Here is a 17,389-nt window from a genome sequence, read left to right as displayed (position 1 = left end):
TAAAGCTCAGAGATGATTGGACTCTCGAGCGAGTTCCCATATGTAACGTCTCCGTTCCCTCCTTCAGGGAACAAGGGTTACCTACGTAACCAAGACGTTTTCCATATCAAGACATAATAAATATCCGGTTTTAGATTTTAAAATTCAGAAAAAATAAAACCTCAGATAACCAACAGCACATGACATTATTTATTTAACAAAAATAAAGCCAAATTTAGACAAAGTTAGGACATTCTATAATTACTCAGAGTAATTTTCTATATGAATTTATCAGTCTCTCACATCGGTCTGGAGGAATTTTGGCCCACTCTTCTTTACAACATTGCAACATTGATTTTAATATGTGACCCTGGACCACAAAACCACAAAAGTCTTAAGTCGCTGGGGTATATTTGTAGCAATAGCCAAAAATACATAGTATGGGTCAAAATTATTGATTTTTCTTTTATGTCAAAAATCAATAGGAAATTAAGTAAAGATCATGTTCCATTAAGATTTTTTGTAAAATTCCTACTGTAAACCTATCAAAATGCAATTTTTGATTAGTAATATGCATTGTTAAGAACTTAATTTGGAAAACTTTAAAGGTGATTTTCTCAGTATTTTGATTTTTTTGCACCCTCAGATTCCAGATTTTCAAATAGACGTATCTCGGCCAAATATTGTCCTATCCTAACAAACTATACATCAATAGAAAGCTTATTTATTGAGCTTTCATATGATGTATATATCTCAGTTTTGTAAAATTTAACCTTATGACTGGTTTTGTGGTCCAGGGTCACATATATAATGATTTAATTTGATTTGGAACAGCCCCATATTGTCTTGCTTTTGAAAAGATTGATTAAAATGTAAGAATTTGGCAAAATATGATGCATACATTTAATAAGCTGAGAAAAAATGTCCTTATAAATTAAAAAAAAATACTTTTTAAAATCAATTTACATTTGCAGTGTAAAAGATATATTCCTGTAATAATTCTTTATATTATTTAAGGGTTTCTTGTTGTGCCTGCTGTTTATTTCTAAACCCATTAATGCATTTGTCCACCCTGTCATCTTCATCTTTTATGAAAATAAATACATTATTTCAACAAGTTACCAAACCTTTTGTGTGATTTTTTTTTATAAAGAAATGAGGGCCAGTTAGTATTGATTGACAGATCAGATACCTTTGTCATTTGATTTGATTTTATTTAGAAAAGAAAGTGCAACTTTCACATATTTTATATGGAAACAAACATGTTGCATTATTTTCAATTTTTCAAAATTCTTTTCCCAATAAGTAAAATGTATTGTTGAGAAAGGGACAAAATATCTTTCTGAAAATCGACATAATCAATATGTAATGAAAATATATAGGCCTATACTCTAATTTCTCCATGACAGGGTGGACATATTTAGGTTTGCTCGAAAATAGCCAGCTTGTAATTTCAAACAACCTATGGTCTCCTTAATACAACAGAAATGAAGTATAATGGAAAATCTCATATTTTTATTTTGAAAATTGTGAAGTCTCAAAAGCACTTTATAGTGATATTGACCCAGCTGCTCTCACATGCATTTTTTGTCCAATCCATTGCTTTGGTTATCACGGTGTCAGTCACTGCTATTTCGAGAAAGAATCTAGCATATGTATGCGGATGTCATTCCCGAAACATTGCAGTGTGTATGTATCCAAAAAACAAAAGTTTCATACAAATTCTGAATGGATTACAGCCTAGAAAGTGCTCAAATCTCGCTCCCTTTATTATCACAAAAAAGCGTCACTCATCTTATCACAATCTCAAAGTTCCGTTATAATCAATAAGGCTCTCTAAACTAGATGATTCACGAGCGTGCAAACAAGCACTTAATAAAAACTGATCCGGTGCTTTCAGCGGTGAGTGAATTGTGATTTCTGATTGGCCATTGGGAAATCAACAGATATGTCTGTGATTGCCTACATTGCTTAATGCAGCATAAACACTTTGAATAGTCTGGCAGATCTTCAATTGCTTTTGCTTTCGTTTGAGGGTATTTAGCACCGATGTACCATACAGCCAGGCCTGGGCTTGGCTTGGCTAACTGCTCTAATTGCAGTGGGGCTAACATCAGGGATTCCATAATTAACCATGTGGTTAACATGGTTAACATTCATTAAGGGGGGATTTAGGATTTAGGTATAACTAATTTCAGTTTATCATTAAGTTGTGCTTTAGAACAGTCAAGAGTGCTGAGAGAAATACTCAATTATCTCAAAACAACAGGATTGGAACCATTAGAAAGGCAGAATTTATTACTCCAGTCCAGTTGGTGGCGGTAATACACTGTAAGATGGCAACAAACGATACAAGAAGAAGGAGGGGGAAAAGTTGTTGGGTTGTGGCTAGAAGGGACACAACTCCGACCGGAAACTAACAATGAAATTAATTTTTCTACCTATTAGATTGTGTGTTTTTTTTAACGTCTACACCTACCCCAACCATAAACGTAGCCCTTACTATAATAAAAAACAGTATTATTGTTGTACAGTGTGATAAAAAGAACGTTAGATTGATGTGCGCATGCCCAGTAGCTAGATCTGTCTCCCTTCTAGTCTAAACCAAGTTTTGTTGCGCATGAACCATATAACGGGCTGTGCTGATAACGAAACGAAGGTCACTGTCGTATTCTCTATGCCGATTCGGGAAAGAATTTGAAAGGAATTGTTTGACGTTTGCTCTCTCAAATAAAAAGATCAGCATGGAGATCCCTGTAGTGGATTTCAGTGTCTACGAAGTGGGAAAGACCAATGTGTCAGATGATAGTTTGAAGAAGTTAGGTGACGAACTGAAAAGGGCCTTTACTGAAGTGGGATTTGTTTATCTGAAAAACACGGGCATAAGTCAGGACGAGGTTTGCTTAAACGTTACTCACGAGAAGTTCTCTGTTGTTTGTAGTTGGCAGACTAATATATTTCTTTCAAATGTTTTAGGTGGACAAAGTCATGGGTGTTTCAAAGAAGTTCTTCTGTTTGCCAGAAAGCATGAAGAAGCCTTTTAGTAGGGGGACTTTCTCGTGTGATGAAAACCACGGCTGGGTTTCGCTAGAGACGGAGAGGCACGTATATAGGCTATGGATTCAGAATTATGATGGCTCACGAATGGTATCTAATATTTATAATGGTTTTATATCCTGTTATTACACAGTTTGAATCCTCAACGTCCCGGTGATCTGAAGGCGTTTAATGCCACATGTGTGCGCGCAGATATCGTAAATATCTATTTCTTTTATTTACCATTTTCTTTCTTTCTTATTGTTTCTTGCTTTCTTTCTTGGTGTTTCATATAGAGTGTTTCATAGGGGCTCCGTCTCAGTATTAGTTTACCGCCAAATGCAAACTGAAAGTGAAAGATCTTCACTGCAACCCGTCAAAAAAGTTTGGTTTAACTTGTGACAGAATGATGATATTATGATGATGATGATATTATTATTATTTTTAAGAAATATCATACAACCGATAACATTTTTTTAATCTAGGTTTTAATAATACACCGTTGTGCAAAATATAAATGCAATGTTTTGTTGTAAATTATACTTTCATTTGATTATATTTTAAAAGGCTGACAAAATTGTTACATTTTTATTTAACAATTTTGTTAAATCCAGAAAAATAAAATGGATTTCATGGGGCCCCAAATTAAAGGTAGCTTAATTGATGAAGTTTAATTAAGAACAAAGTTGTTGTTTTTATTCTCAAGGTCTAACAAACATGTGGAAAGCATTTCCCTCTGCATTTCCATCTCCATGGCAAATGAATATTGTGATATACTGATATTGTACGATATTGAAAAAATAAATATTGTGATAATATTTTTGGCCGTGTCGCCCAGCCCTACTTTAAATGAACATTGTAATGACAAAAAAAAAATGACTTGGAAAATATATTTTAGTGTTTTACACTCACTTGGAAAACCTGGATGGAAATAGAGTGGTTTAGTTGTGACGTCAAGACTATTTTGCTACTGGTTATTATTTTGCAACAATAAAATAACATTCCCAGAATGTATTTCAGAAGTGAGGGAAACAGAAATGTTAAATCTACTTACATAACTATTAGGGGTGGGACAATAAATGGATATGCTGATTTAACGCAATATTTCCGGCCAATCGAGACGTTATCGATAGTCTGGCACCAAGTATCAATATTTTTTAAACATACAAAAGGTCTAAATTCAAGATGAGAAACCGAAGGATAAAGGATAAACAGATTTCCAGCCACTGTATTCGCTCTATTGCTAAATATATATATATATATATATATATATATATATATATATATATATATATATATATATATATATGTTTGAGATGAGGACTAAAAAAAACTGCCTCGGAACAGCTGTCAGCATGGACCGAACCGATCACATTATCTTATTGCAGAGCGCATTTAGTCCATGAGTAGCCTAACGTTTGTTCAGTTTTCTAACAGCTTGGACTTAAATAAAGAGAGAAAACTTGCACTTAACCTTTTCACAGGCATTTTGTTTTTTATAGTTAGATATCATGATGTATCATTATAGGATTATCTAGCAATATATTGATTATTGCAATAATCTTTTTTGCAAAGATTAATTTGCAAAGATTAATTACATTTTTTGGAATCTTCCAAGGATTTTTGGACAGTGATGTCTCGATTTAACAAGAATTTACATATTCATATCTAAGAGTATGCATTATTAATTGTATTATGGATATGTCTTATGAATCATTATATTTATACCATTATTAATCAAGGTCTTTAGACATTTGGGTCGCTGGGCAAACATGCAAGTTAGTAATGCATTTGGTCACAAGCTGCAAAGACATGACTAATGTTTTCCCTAATCGAAAATAGCATCAGAACCGATCGATAGACTTCCTTTTCTGTCTGGTTTTAGGATATAAGAAGTGCTAAAACTGCACCCCTCACACAGAGACTTTAGACTTACTTCTCTTTTCTCTGTGCTCTTTTTCTTCTGCTCTGATACTGGGTGCACCAAGACAGTCAAATTTTTCTATTAGACTTACTTTTCTCAAATTTCTAATTGTTTTTTGGATTGGATTTAAATTCTAATTTGACTAATTAGACTATATTTGATTCAGCTCTAGTTGATCAGATTGACAAATGATTTAATCATCGACAACTTGGAATTGGGAATTAATGTTTATTTCCTTTAATCAAAATTACAATAATGTATCTTACAGTCATTTATGATGTGATTCTTGTGTCTGTCGCTATTCTTATAACTGTTTAAATAATTTTTATGCTCAAAGATATGAATATCTTTTGAAAACTGTATAAATTTATAACCTTTTTAACCCCACCGTCTGATTTGGAATCAATCATTTTTTGCATCAGAATGTTTCAGGACATTTCCGGTTGGTTGATTGATTGATTGATTTATACAATGGGCTGTTTTTTTTTTTTATCTCTTTTTTTTAATTGGACAAGTAATCAAATACAGTACACTGCTGGACAATAACCAATAATTTGTATTACAAAAATGTTCCCCTATATTTTCCAAATGACAATTTTATGATTGGTTTATATATTTTATTTATATTATATCTGTTTTTTATCAGAAAATAAGGGATAAAATATATTGTACAATTTCTATATCGTAATAAACATTGTTCATATACTTTATTTATTACCATGAGATGACTTGAAATATAGACATAAACCATATGTTGTCACAATGTCTTGACGTTTCAATTAGATGTCACTGAGAAAAGATAGGAGGCTGTATATGGGCAATTAGGGTTTTCCTTTTTAAGTCTAAAACATTTTTATATTTTGCTTAAAATAAATATCTACTATATCTATTTAAATACCTATTTTTTTCCTCTCTCTCCAAATTCTCAGCTTGCACAATTTCCCCCCTTTCTCTGCTCCCTAAACAATCGATTTGATAAATAAAAATCTGTGTGTACGTATACAGTGCTGCTTGAAAGTTTGTGAACCCTTTACAATTTTATATATTCCTGCATAAATATGGCCCAAAACATCATCTAATTAGACAGTAGAAAAGACAACCCAATCAAACAAATGAGACAAAAATATTTTCTTTATCATTTACCTATTGAGAAAAATTATCCAGTTTTGCAAAACCTGTTAATTTGAAGGTGAAATTAGAGACCATATGTTCAAAAGTGTTTTCATTCAGTGGATTGATTAGGCTATCAGGTGTCAGTGACTGCCATGTTTTATATAAAGAATAGGGTTGGACCGATAGACGATGCTGAAATACATCACAATGTTGAGCCGGCATCGTGATTCCTCCCCCCCCATTCCCCCCTTAATCCGCGGCATTCCAATACCATGCTCGGAAAGAAAATTACATACTACGGAACCCCTAAAGGGAATAAATATGAGATGGGAGGAAAATAAATTTCAATACTTTCTATCTCAGTTATATCGTTGGACAATTATATTGTATATAAATTGCGGGCATCGAAACTGCTTTTGAATGTGCAAATGCATTTTACTTTCACTTTCGATATTTGCAATCGCACTTGCTCTGTGTATACTAGAGGCAGTAGTACTTACCATGCATTTTACAAGAGTAGATGCTTGTCAGTGGTGCTCAGGATCTGTAAATTATACGCCATCATCCTGAGTCATCGCTCCTTACTCTGTTTATGTGGTAAGAGAAATTGTATGTAATGTAATGAAACAGGCTAATGCTAGCAAGCATGTTCTTTCACCAGAGGCTTTGGAATAATGGCTCGCATGTGACGTGTGCGAGGGAATTGAATGCGATTGTTGCATTAATTCCTTGTTTCTTGTGAAAACAGGTACGCTCTGATACCCACAGCTTTCATATGGCTCACAAGCTGTGTGTGTATGGTGAGAAGTAAGCAAATTCAGCTCTCAAGGGAGTGGAATGCAATCGTTGCATTCATTGCTTGTTTCTTACAAGAGGCACGCTCTCATACCAGCTTTCACAAGCTCAATAGCAGCGCGTCCAGCTCTCGAGGGAACTGGTATGCCCATTGCGATGTGTTCGCAAAAGAGGGAGGTGAGTTTTCACTGTTTTCCTGATTTTGCATGAGTGTGTTCGCCTCGTGCAGCATTAACAACGCATTCGTGGCAGCGGCGGCTCCGTTCTTGCTTGATTTCCGGGGGAATCTGGCTTATAGACGGAGCGTGTTTAGCTCCCGCGGGAGCTGAATATGTGCTTTGTGTCACGGTTGTGGAGTTAATTAACTACCAAAAGGGGACCTCCTACTAAGGTTATAAGTAGATGGCCCACTATGGTGGTCTGGGCAGCTTCACAGGAAGGTTTTTCTGGCCTACTGGACTCTTGTGCAACGGAATGGGTGAGTACGATCTTACTACTTTGTGTCCAGTCTGTTTTGCTGTATTTCTGGGACCTGTTTGTGGTGTTTTTCTTGCTCCTAGGTCTTTCTACTATTGGCTGTTATTTGGGACCTGTCTGTGTGCGGTTGTGGTGGTGCTCGTCTTCCGTGGATCTGCCTTCGCCTGCCTAGGTCCCTATGGAACCTTCTGGCCTTCAGGTCCCCCATTACAGCTTGGTTAACTTAGGACTTATGTCCTTATTCCAGGTAAGCTTCCAGAAGTCCTTTCTTCACAGGAATGCCCCTGGCAGTCTTGCTGGACTTGAGACAGTTGAGACAGAAGCATTAGTCCACTTAGGGTTGGTTCTTTCTGTGCAGCCTTAAGGGTTAATGGATAGGGTAGGCATGCTCTCCTTTCTGTGGAAGAGTTCTTATAGAGCTCCTCCCTCTGGTGGGTCAGGTTTTTCTCCCTGTCTCTAAGGGTTAGGAACCTGCCCTTTACTACATCCAAGGTTGATTCTCACTCCTCAGGCCTCATGTATGGGGCATGGCATACTCCCCTCTCTGCGGAAGGGTCTCCTATAGAGTGCCACCCCCTGGTGGGTCAGGTGTTCCTCCCTGACTCTCAGGGTTAGGAGCCCTGATATCCAGGAGTGATTCCCTCTTCTCAGGCCTTGTGAGTTGGGCTAGGCATGCTCCCCTTTCTGTGAAAGGGTCTCTTATAGAGTGCCACCCTCCGGCGGGTCAGGTGTTGCTCCCTGTCTCTCAGGGTTTGGAGAGACCCTTTGCTGATATCCAAAGGTTGAAACTTCCTTTCAGGCCTTATGAATGAGACATGGCACACTCCCCTTTCTATATAAAGGATCTTCTTAGAGTGCCACCCCTTGGCGGTCAAGTTTTCCTCCCTGTCTCTCAAGGTTTTGCGAACTGTCTGTCCTGATTGGGCGAAGCATTGCTCCCCTCACATTGAGGGTCGACCCCTAGTATTGCCTGTCAATAATTACAAGCCTGGAGCTCTGTTGAGTGTGACCCCTGTGGATAAACACACCTTCTCAAATCCAAATGTTATGGTAAGTGCACCATGCTAGTCTCTAGGCACTTTCTAAAATCCACAAGAGTGATAAGTGCGCACGTAAGTCTCCACCAAGTTTTGGGCACTTTCTTAAATCCTGTATGGTATGGGATACGCGTTACACTTCATTCCCATTGTTGAGTTGGTTTTGAAACCCCGGTCTCCTTGGGCCCGACTCCACTTAGGTATCATCACCAATACCTCTTGACCATCTGTTACCTAGGACTTGTCGTTACACTCCTAGGGTGGCCCCCTTAATAGAACAATTTCCCATTCTTGAGTTGGAAAAGGTTACAAAATAATGGTAAAAGAAGAACAAATGTAATGTTTTGGAATGACCAAGTCAATGTCCGGACCTGAATCTAATTGAAATGTTGTGGAAGGAGCTAAAGCGAGCAGTTCATAGGAGGAAACCCACCAACATCACAGAGTTGAAGTGGTTTTGTACTGAAGAATGGGATAAAACTCCTACAAGATGTTGTGCAAGACTGTTCAGCAGTGACAAGAAACTTTACCTGCAGTTATTGCTGCAAAATGAGGTCGCACCAGATACTGAAAAAGCAAACATTCACATACTTTTACAACACACACACATATATATATATAACAAGGGATGCTTTTAAAAAAAAATAAATAACCAAGAAAATATTTTTGTCTCATTTGTTTGATTGGGTACTCTGAATACTTTCAGGACTTCTGTGAAAATCTGATGATGTTTTGGGTCATATTTCTGCAGAAATATAGAAAATTGTAAAGAGTTTACAAAATTTCAAGCAGCACTGCATATATGATTCATTTATACTACCCACTTTTAATGGGTTTTAAATGACATAATAGTATGATTTGTGCGTTTGTGGAGTTTAATTTGAAAATAGTGAAACAAATATCAGTCGGTTGGATATCCCACTTACAATTAAGTCTTAGCAATAAATCCAGACCATCTACAAATTAAACCACACCACCTACGAGTGATGGATTTATAGATTGAACAATTGAAGCCAAGCGTACTTTAAGCATCATTGTAGCATATGTTTGATTAGCTAAACATGCGCCTTTTGCTGAAAGCAAGCGCTTAAATATTGTGCTAGATACTGTTCTCCACAGCAAGCTACATATAAAACATCTATACTGTCCCCTCTTCTTTGAAAGCCAACTGATAGTGACGCTTGATCATAAGATCATCTGCGTGTTGAACACGAAGCCCCGTTGTTTCAGGTAACACTTTACAATAAACTTCTTTTAGTTAACGTTTGTTAATACATTAACAAATTAACAATGAGCAGTACATTTGTTACAATATTTATTAATGTTTGTTTATCTCAGTTAATAAAAATAAAACCAAATTGTTATTTCGTGTTAGCTCATGGTACTAATGTTAAAGGGGTCCTAATATACTCTTTTTCAAAGTCTTTGTTTTGGGGGTGCACTAGAACATGCTCTCATGCTTGGTGGTTCGAAAAACTCATTATTTTTCTCACAATTTACATTATTACAATAGCTTTCTACCCAGGCTGGCACAAATGGTTGTGGCTAGAAGGGATACAGCTCCTACCGGAAACTAACAATGAAATTAATTTTTCTACCTATTACATTGTGTTTTATCAATGTCTACACCTTCCCCAACCCTAAACTTAGCCCTTACTATAATACAAAAACAGTGTTATTGTTATAAAGTGTGACAAAAATAACGTTAGATGTGCGCATGCCCAGTAGCCAGAGCTGTATCCCTTCTAGTCTAAACCGGCACAAATGGCTCGATTAGTTCCGGGTTTGATGAAGGTCCGCCTTCCGAAAAACGAAATGTGTTGTGATTGGTTAGCTGTCCCACTGCGTTGCAATTGGCAAACAGCTTAGATGGCATTTCAGTCCTGCCACTCCCCTTCCCAAAACAGTAAATTCCATGTACCACTGCGCAAGCTAGATTAAAGTGATTCTTACGTTTTAAATAGGCTATAGGCGGGATTTACTTTGTGACATCATAGCACCTGGAAAACAAATGCTGTAGTCTAAAGGAGCCATCTTGGTCTTGACTCGGTCTTGACCACATTTGTACTCTGCTTTGTCTTGGTCTCAGACTAAGATGACGCTGGATTTTGTTTCAAGACCGGTCAAGACCACAACTTATCGCTAATTTGCTGGTACATTGTCTGATTTATTTAGAGCCATCATTAATGTGACTGGAGGTAAAACTTCCTGCTTCAAATGCAATCAACAACTAATTAAACTTATTAATTAATTAAATAATTAAAAACATAATTATTTTTGTTTTTTTTGCATGTTTGTCACATTTTAATGTTTCAGATCATCAAACAAATTTAAATATTAATCAAAGATAACACAAGTAAACACAACATGCAGTTTTTTAAATGAAGGGGTTTTTTTTATGAAGGGAAAAAAAAATCCAAATCCACATGGCCCTGTGTGTAAAAAGTGTTTGAACCTTCCCAGGAGTGGCCGGCCGACCAAAATTACCCCAAGAGCACAGCGACGACTCATCCAAGAGGTCACAAAAGACCCCACAACAACATCTAAAGCTGCTGAGCAAAAATAACTTAAAGGCTCGTCTCAGTTTTGCCAGAACACATCTTGATGATCCTCAAGACTTTTGGGAAAATACTCTGTGGACTGATGAGACTTTTTGGAAGGTGTGTCCCATTACATCTGGCATAAAAGTAACACAGCATTTCAGAAAAAGAACATCATACCAACAGTAAAATGTGGTGGTGGTAGTGTGATGGTCTGGGGCTGTTTTGCTGCTTCTGGACCTGGAAGACTTGCTGTGATAAATGGAACCATGAATTCTGCTGTCTACCAAAAAATCCTGAAGGACAATGTCCGGCCATCTGTTTGTGACCTCAAGCTGAAGCGAACTTGGGTTCTGCAGCTGGACAATGATCCAAAACACACCAGCAAATCCACCTCTGAATGACTGAAGAAAAACAAAAAAAGACTTTGGAGTGGCCTAGTCAAAGTCCTGACCTGAATCCTATTGAGCTGCTGTGGCTTGACCTTAAAAAGGCGGTTCATGCTTGAAAACCATGGTGAAAAAACCAGCTAATACCAGCCTAGGCTGGTTTTAGCTGGTCAACCAGCCTGGTTTTAGCTGGTCATAGCTGGAAGGCAGGCTGGTTTTAGAGGGGTTTTGGCCATTTTTCCAGCCTGGCCAGGCTGGTCTTAGCTGGTCAGGCTGGGAGACCAGCTAAAACCAGCTAAGACCAGCCAACCAGCCTAGGCTGGTATTAGCTGGTTTTTTCAGTAGGGAACCCTCCAATGTGGCTGAATTACAACAATTCTGCCAAGATGAGTGGGCCAAAATTCCTGCACAGTGTTGTAACAGACTCATTGCAAGTTATCGCAAACGCTTGATTGCAGTTGTTGCTGCTAAGGGTGGCCCAACCTGTTATTAAGTTTAGGGGGCAAACACTTTTTCACACAGGGCCATGTAGGTTTGGATTTTGTTTTCCCTTCATAATAAAAAAACGTCATTCAAAAACTGCATGTTTTGTTTACTTGTGCAATCTTTGATTAATATTAAAATTTATTTGATGATCTGAAACATTAAAGTGTGACATTTCAGGAAGGGGGCCAACACTTTTTCACACCACTGTATATTCACTTTAAAAATAACCAAATACTAAGAAGTATCTTGGATTTTTACCTGTTTTAGTTATGTTTAATGTTTGTTTTGTCTTATTTTATATCTTCCCTTGGAAGTTTGTTGAGGCCCAATAGTGGGCCCTGGCCTCCTTACTGAGAACCACTGATTTATATTGTTATGCTGGGTTAGAAATAATTGTGGAATTGTATCAAAAATGTCACCAAAATTAACACATACACCCACAAAATTCAAGATATTGTTGCAAAAACATGCTTGTATGAGATCTGGGTATTTATATTATAATATGATATAATTATATGATATAAAGTGCACAAATGTTATATTGCTTTTATATACGAACATTCAATAAAGACGTTTTAAAGTTTTAAAACATTATTCTCAACATTATTTATAGATTTGTAACTATACCAATTAAGTTTGGATGGTCTTGACTACAGCACTATATTGACAATAGTGATAATCATAACAATGTACGGGACAAAAATAGCATGTTAAAATAGATGTGCATCACCCTCAGTGATGTAATTCTGAAACCGGACCTGTATGTATTACAGATTAAAAAATTAATAAAAACAAAAAATAACTATTTGCTACATTCTCATTTTCTGCAGTGTTTTAACCAATCTATTTTGCTGCTCACCTTGTTTCTGCTCTACTGTTGTTAAAATAGACATGTCATCTGTAGCTCTTCTCTTTCGAGAAGGGCCTGGCTGCAGACTTGCATTTTCAGACTTGGAATGCATCTCAATCAGCTCCCTAGCTCCTGAGCCCATAATCACACACATCCAGGCATTCGTAGGGATCCTGGCTCACAGCACATAGGCTCGTTTGAGCTGAGCAAAATCTGCGCAGTATCACTGGATTGATTACCGGTATACACCACAAATGCATTCCGTTAGAAACGTGTCCAAGAGCAGTCTGCTTTCCTCTGATGTCACACTGACGTAGGCTGTGCTGCATGATGGGAAACTACTTACTCATGACACAGCTTAATGCTCATTAGTTCAAACAACTGTCTTCTGAATTTTTTTTTTTTTTTTATCTGATATAATTATAATTTGATCTGATATAAACATGTGATTGTGTTTAAGTTATGCATGGATATTCCCAAACACTATGACAGTGCAAGATAAGTGATTGTTGTCATATATAAAAAAAAAAAAAAATCGAAACTACATCTTTATTCAAGTAAAAATGTTAGCCAGGTAAAAAGAAGAAAAATTACATTGTTGCTTGAAATGGCTATATTTCTGCCACTCCGAAAGCGCCACCTGCTGGCAGAGAATGAATTTGCATTTTCCAATAAGCCCTTTTGCTCTTTTTTAGACCAAAGCCAAAACCGACCCTTATTTTGACAGAGAAAACGTGCATTAAACAACAAGATAATGCATTATACCAATCTTAAGCCTACACAAAGATATTTTTAATGTTACTAAATGAATAAAATCGTTTAATAATAATTGTTTAAATTAATATAATAATTAATATTATCCGGTTATATAATTTTAGTACCAAAATGTTGACAGGTATGGCATTATGCCTGTGAAGAAGTTTTAAACTCAAGTCAATTAAGCTACCAGAAAGGGGAGAGGAGAGGAGGGGGGGGGGGAGGGGAGGGGGGAGGGGGCAATCGTACTCGAGCCCGGTTCACGGCAACCGTGCCTAGTGTGAATACACCCTTAGTGGGACAATACAGGTCCTTTTCAAAAAATTAGCATATTGTTTGAAAAGTGTTTTATCAAGGGCAGGGTCAATGGAGATTTTGGAGCACTTCATGCTTCCATCTGCTGAAAAGCTTTATGGAGATGAAGATTTCATTTTTCAGCACGACCTGGCACCTGCTCACAGTGCCAAAACCACTGGTAAATGGTTTACTGACCATGGTATTACTGTGCTCAATTGGCCTGCCAACTCTCCTGACCTGAACCCCACAGAGAATCTGTGGGATATTGTGAAGAGAAAGTTGAGAGACGCAAGACCCAACACTCTGGATGAGCTTAAGGCCGCTATCGAAGCACCCTGGGCCTCCACAACACCTCAGCAGTGCCACAGGCTGATTGCCTCCATGCCATGCCGCATTGAAGCAGTCATTTCTGCAAAAGGATTCCCGACCAAGTATTGAGTGCATAACTGAACATAATTATTTGAAGGTTGACTTTTTTTGTATTAAAAACACTTTTCTTTTATTGGTCGGGTGAAATATGCAAATTTTTTGAGAATTTGGGGTTTTCATGAGCTGTATGCCAAAACCATCAATATTAAAACAATAAAAGGCTAGAACTACTTTCAAATATGTGTAATGAATCTAAAATATATGAAAGTCTAATGTTTATCAGTACATTACAGAAAATAATGAACTTTATCACAATATGCAAATTTTTTGAAAAGGACCTGTAAGCCCTCCTTACACCAACCCTAACTGATACTTTATTTTCAAATTTTCAGTACTGTCCTTCATTTTTATTGAAAATAGATGCCTTTCCGATATGATATGAGATTGGAAACGGGAGAAAAAAGTTCGCCAGAAGGGGGATTCGAACCCAAATCGGTCGCGTCGAAAAGTGTGAAACACGCAATATACCCTCTGCGCCACAAGGGCTGACAGTTGAGAGCAATCTTTTGTAGTATAAATAGCCTCTGCCAGCAAGGCCGGCTATTTTAAATAGACACTCTGTAATTTTAATTATACACCTATTCATTGTAAAATCTTAATGTTTTAAATCATTCTCAATACAGTGTTAAACTAATTTAATCTCTTATTATCCTTGCATGCTATGAAATTATTGCGGGCAAATGAATTGTAGACCTATAGATTTAATAATAGAAGTACCATAATAATAATAATAATAATAATAATAATAATAATTTAATACAATCATTTTAAAATCCCAAATCCTCTGGATATCACCAATAGCTGATGCTGGCTATCGTCTATATTAACGATGTCATCGGCACTGATCTGTATCCACCTTTTTCTTCAACATGGAAGTATGCGTGAGATCTGGTTCATCATCTGCTATAGGGAAATAATGAGAAGAATAACAACGTGCAGTAAATGGTAAAACAGTTTGCACTAGAAACTAGTGTGTTCATAATTAAGATAATACATGAAAATAATATGGTAAGACACCAGTTAGCAATATCAATCAGCAAAATTAGCTGTTTTGTACAGCTAAAAACAGTTGGACACTGATGAGACCAGAAGCCAGACACATGAAATTTACAAATGGCCAGGCCCAATCTTACAGGACGAAAAAGGTGGATAACGACTGAATTGCTCATTGTGTTCTAAACTGCCGTTAGGCAGTGAAGCGGCCATTTTACTATTGCCTACCGGTAGAGAACATCATTGACTCACAGTAAAACCTTGACCCAAAAATCACACGATTTTGAAGCCTATCAGACACACAGGATTTGTTTTTAAGATGTGTATGTAAATTAATATTTACTTATTTCAGATATGTTATCCGAAATGTTTATGCAGGATAAGCAATATACCTATGTTAGAGTTCACCCCAAAATGAAAATTCTGTCATTAATTAGCCTACTCACCCTGTAGGAACCTAATGTCATTTTTTAACCACTAGATGGTTGTATGGAATGTGAGGAGTCAGTGTAGGTCATATGACATTTAAACATGCACCAGGAATACATGGTTATTACTGTATCAAAGATTCATGGAACCTAGAATCCACGTTTGTATTGTAACAATGTCTTTATCTCCATCTTGTGAATTAAGGAACATTTTATCATCTGTGGGTGGATAGGAAGGTACTACATACCCTCATGTCGTTTCAACTCGTAAGACCTTTGTTCATCTTCAGAACACAAATTAAGATATTTTTGATGAAATGCGAGAGCTTTCTCACCCTCCATAGACAGCAAGGGTCCTACCATGTTCAAAGCCCATGAAGGGTACCAAGTTGCATCCGAACAAACCACAAGACTCCTAGAACAATGTCCCTAATGCAGTGCCACATGAACTCCTCTGTATACCAAAGTGTTCTGGAGTTGAATGTGAGGCCATATATCCGACAGCTAAAGCTTGGCAAAAATGGGGTCATGCAACAGGGCAATGATCCCAAGCACACCAGCAAATCTACAGTATAACGGCTGAAAAAGAAATAAGACAAGGTGTTGCAAAGCCCAGTCAAAGTCCAGACCTCAGCCCGATTGAAATGCTATGGCGAGAGCTGTGCATAAACTAATGGCCACAAACCTCAATAAACTGGAGCAACATTTTACAGAAAATGATTACTTCAAGTTATTGCTGTTAAAACTGGATCTATATGCAATTTCATCATAGGACCTGCCAAAGAACCAGATATTTTTTTTATTATGTCCTGATACAGAAAACCATGGTGTCTTTTCCTTTTAACACAACTGTATACAAATGTACACATATGGAATGTTTATGGAACTTTGCATTAATCCACTCTTAATGTGCTCAGAATTGGCCTTCAGAAGGAGTTGAAGATTTTCGAGTTGTCCATGTTTCCTTTTTCCTGCGCTGTAAGGAACTCTCTCTCAGAGTCCTCCGGGTGATGGCTCTTGGTTTGGGCCTGGAAGCAGAGGTCTTTGTCAGCGAGCATAAGCATATTGGAAGTAAGTAAATGATGTGCGTTATTTCTTGCTCCCAGGGAGTCAGTAGCTGGGAGATCTGCAAGACCTTAATGATGTGGGTTGTTTTAAGGTGATCTGAATAAAACGACTCTACGGACTCTGTACTATCCTCCGGTGAACAGCACATGTGCGAAGGAAAATCAGGTGCGCTGTGGTGAACACTCCGATTATGGAAGTATCACTTTGCTCTTCCAAAGCAAAAAGGATGGACTGCAGGTGAGTACCAGTATAGGACAAGAAGTAAAAAAAAGGGTTCATTATCAAGTTTAATATGCTCCTCTATCATTTAGGATGCATGTGGCAGTATTTTTGGCCCTGCATGTCACTGTGTGTGTTCTCCTTCAGGTCCGGAACCTGGCTGGTGAGTTCATTTCAGCCCCCAGCATTCCTGGAACAGTTCTGATTAACATAGCAGACCTGATGCAAAGGTGGACCAGCGACGTCTATGTGTCTGCCGTAAGTTTCTTTACTAATTTTGCATTTAATTGTGCAGTGCAAGCAATGCTTATTATTATTATTTTTTTTTCTGTCCCTCAGGTTCATAGGGTACTGCTTCCCCCTGCAGGAGACTCCAGCACACGTCAGTCTTTGGCTTTCTTCGTACATCCAGATAATGAGGCCATCATCACATGCTGTGATGGATCAAATAAATATCCTCCTATTAACTCAGTTGATTACCTTCTATCAAGGTTCCAAGATTCTTATGGCAAAAAAATAGATCCTGGTTTAAGTGAAATTAATCTCGGTGATAATCATCAAAGTACATAATTG

The 17,389-nt window shown here is 37.3% G+C and overlaps 1 protein-coding gene across 1 annotated transcript; it reads left to right on the top strand.

The window, feature by feature from the left end:
- The first annotated feature begins 2,723 nt into the window (after positions 1-2,723).
- LOC141345290 (uncharacterized) lies at positions 2,724-17,386 on the top strand. Its single transcript, XM_073850159.1, has 7 exons — positions 2,724-2,876; positions 2,956-3,080; positions 3,170-3,233; positions 16,447-16,600; positions 16,689-16,834; positions 16,964-17,074; positions 17,156-17,386. The coding sequence occupies exons 1-7, from the start codon at positions 2,724-2,726 to the stop codon at positions 17,384-17,386; spliced, it is 984 nt and encodes a 327-aa protein (XP_073706260.1).
- The last annotated feature ends 3 nt before the right edge of the window (positions 17,387-17,389 follow it).

Source organism: Garra rufa, chromosome 11 (genome assembly GCF_049309525.1).
Source record: "Garra rufa chromosome 11, GarRuf1.0, whole genome shotgun sequence".
NCBI lineage: Eukaryota > Metazoa > Chordata > Actinopteri > Cypriniformes > Cyprinidae > Garra > Garra rufa.
The sequence above is the reverse complement of the archived record's forward strand: the minus strand, read 5'-3'. Positions and strand labels throughout refer to the sequence as shown.

Coding starts and splice junctions, on each gene's coding strand:
- LOC141345290 (XM_073850159.1), top strand. CDS start 2,724: ATGGAGATCCCTGTAGTGGATTTCAGTGTCTACGAAGTGGGAAAGACC. Junction 2,877..2,955: donor CGGGCATAAGTCAGGACGAG/GTTTGCTTAAAC, acceptor CAAATGTTTTAG/GTGGACAAAGTCATGGGTGT. Junction 16,835..16,963: donor GCAAAAAGGATGGACTGCAG/GTGAGTACCAGT, acceptor GTTCTCCTTCAG/GTCCGGAACCTGGCTGGTGA.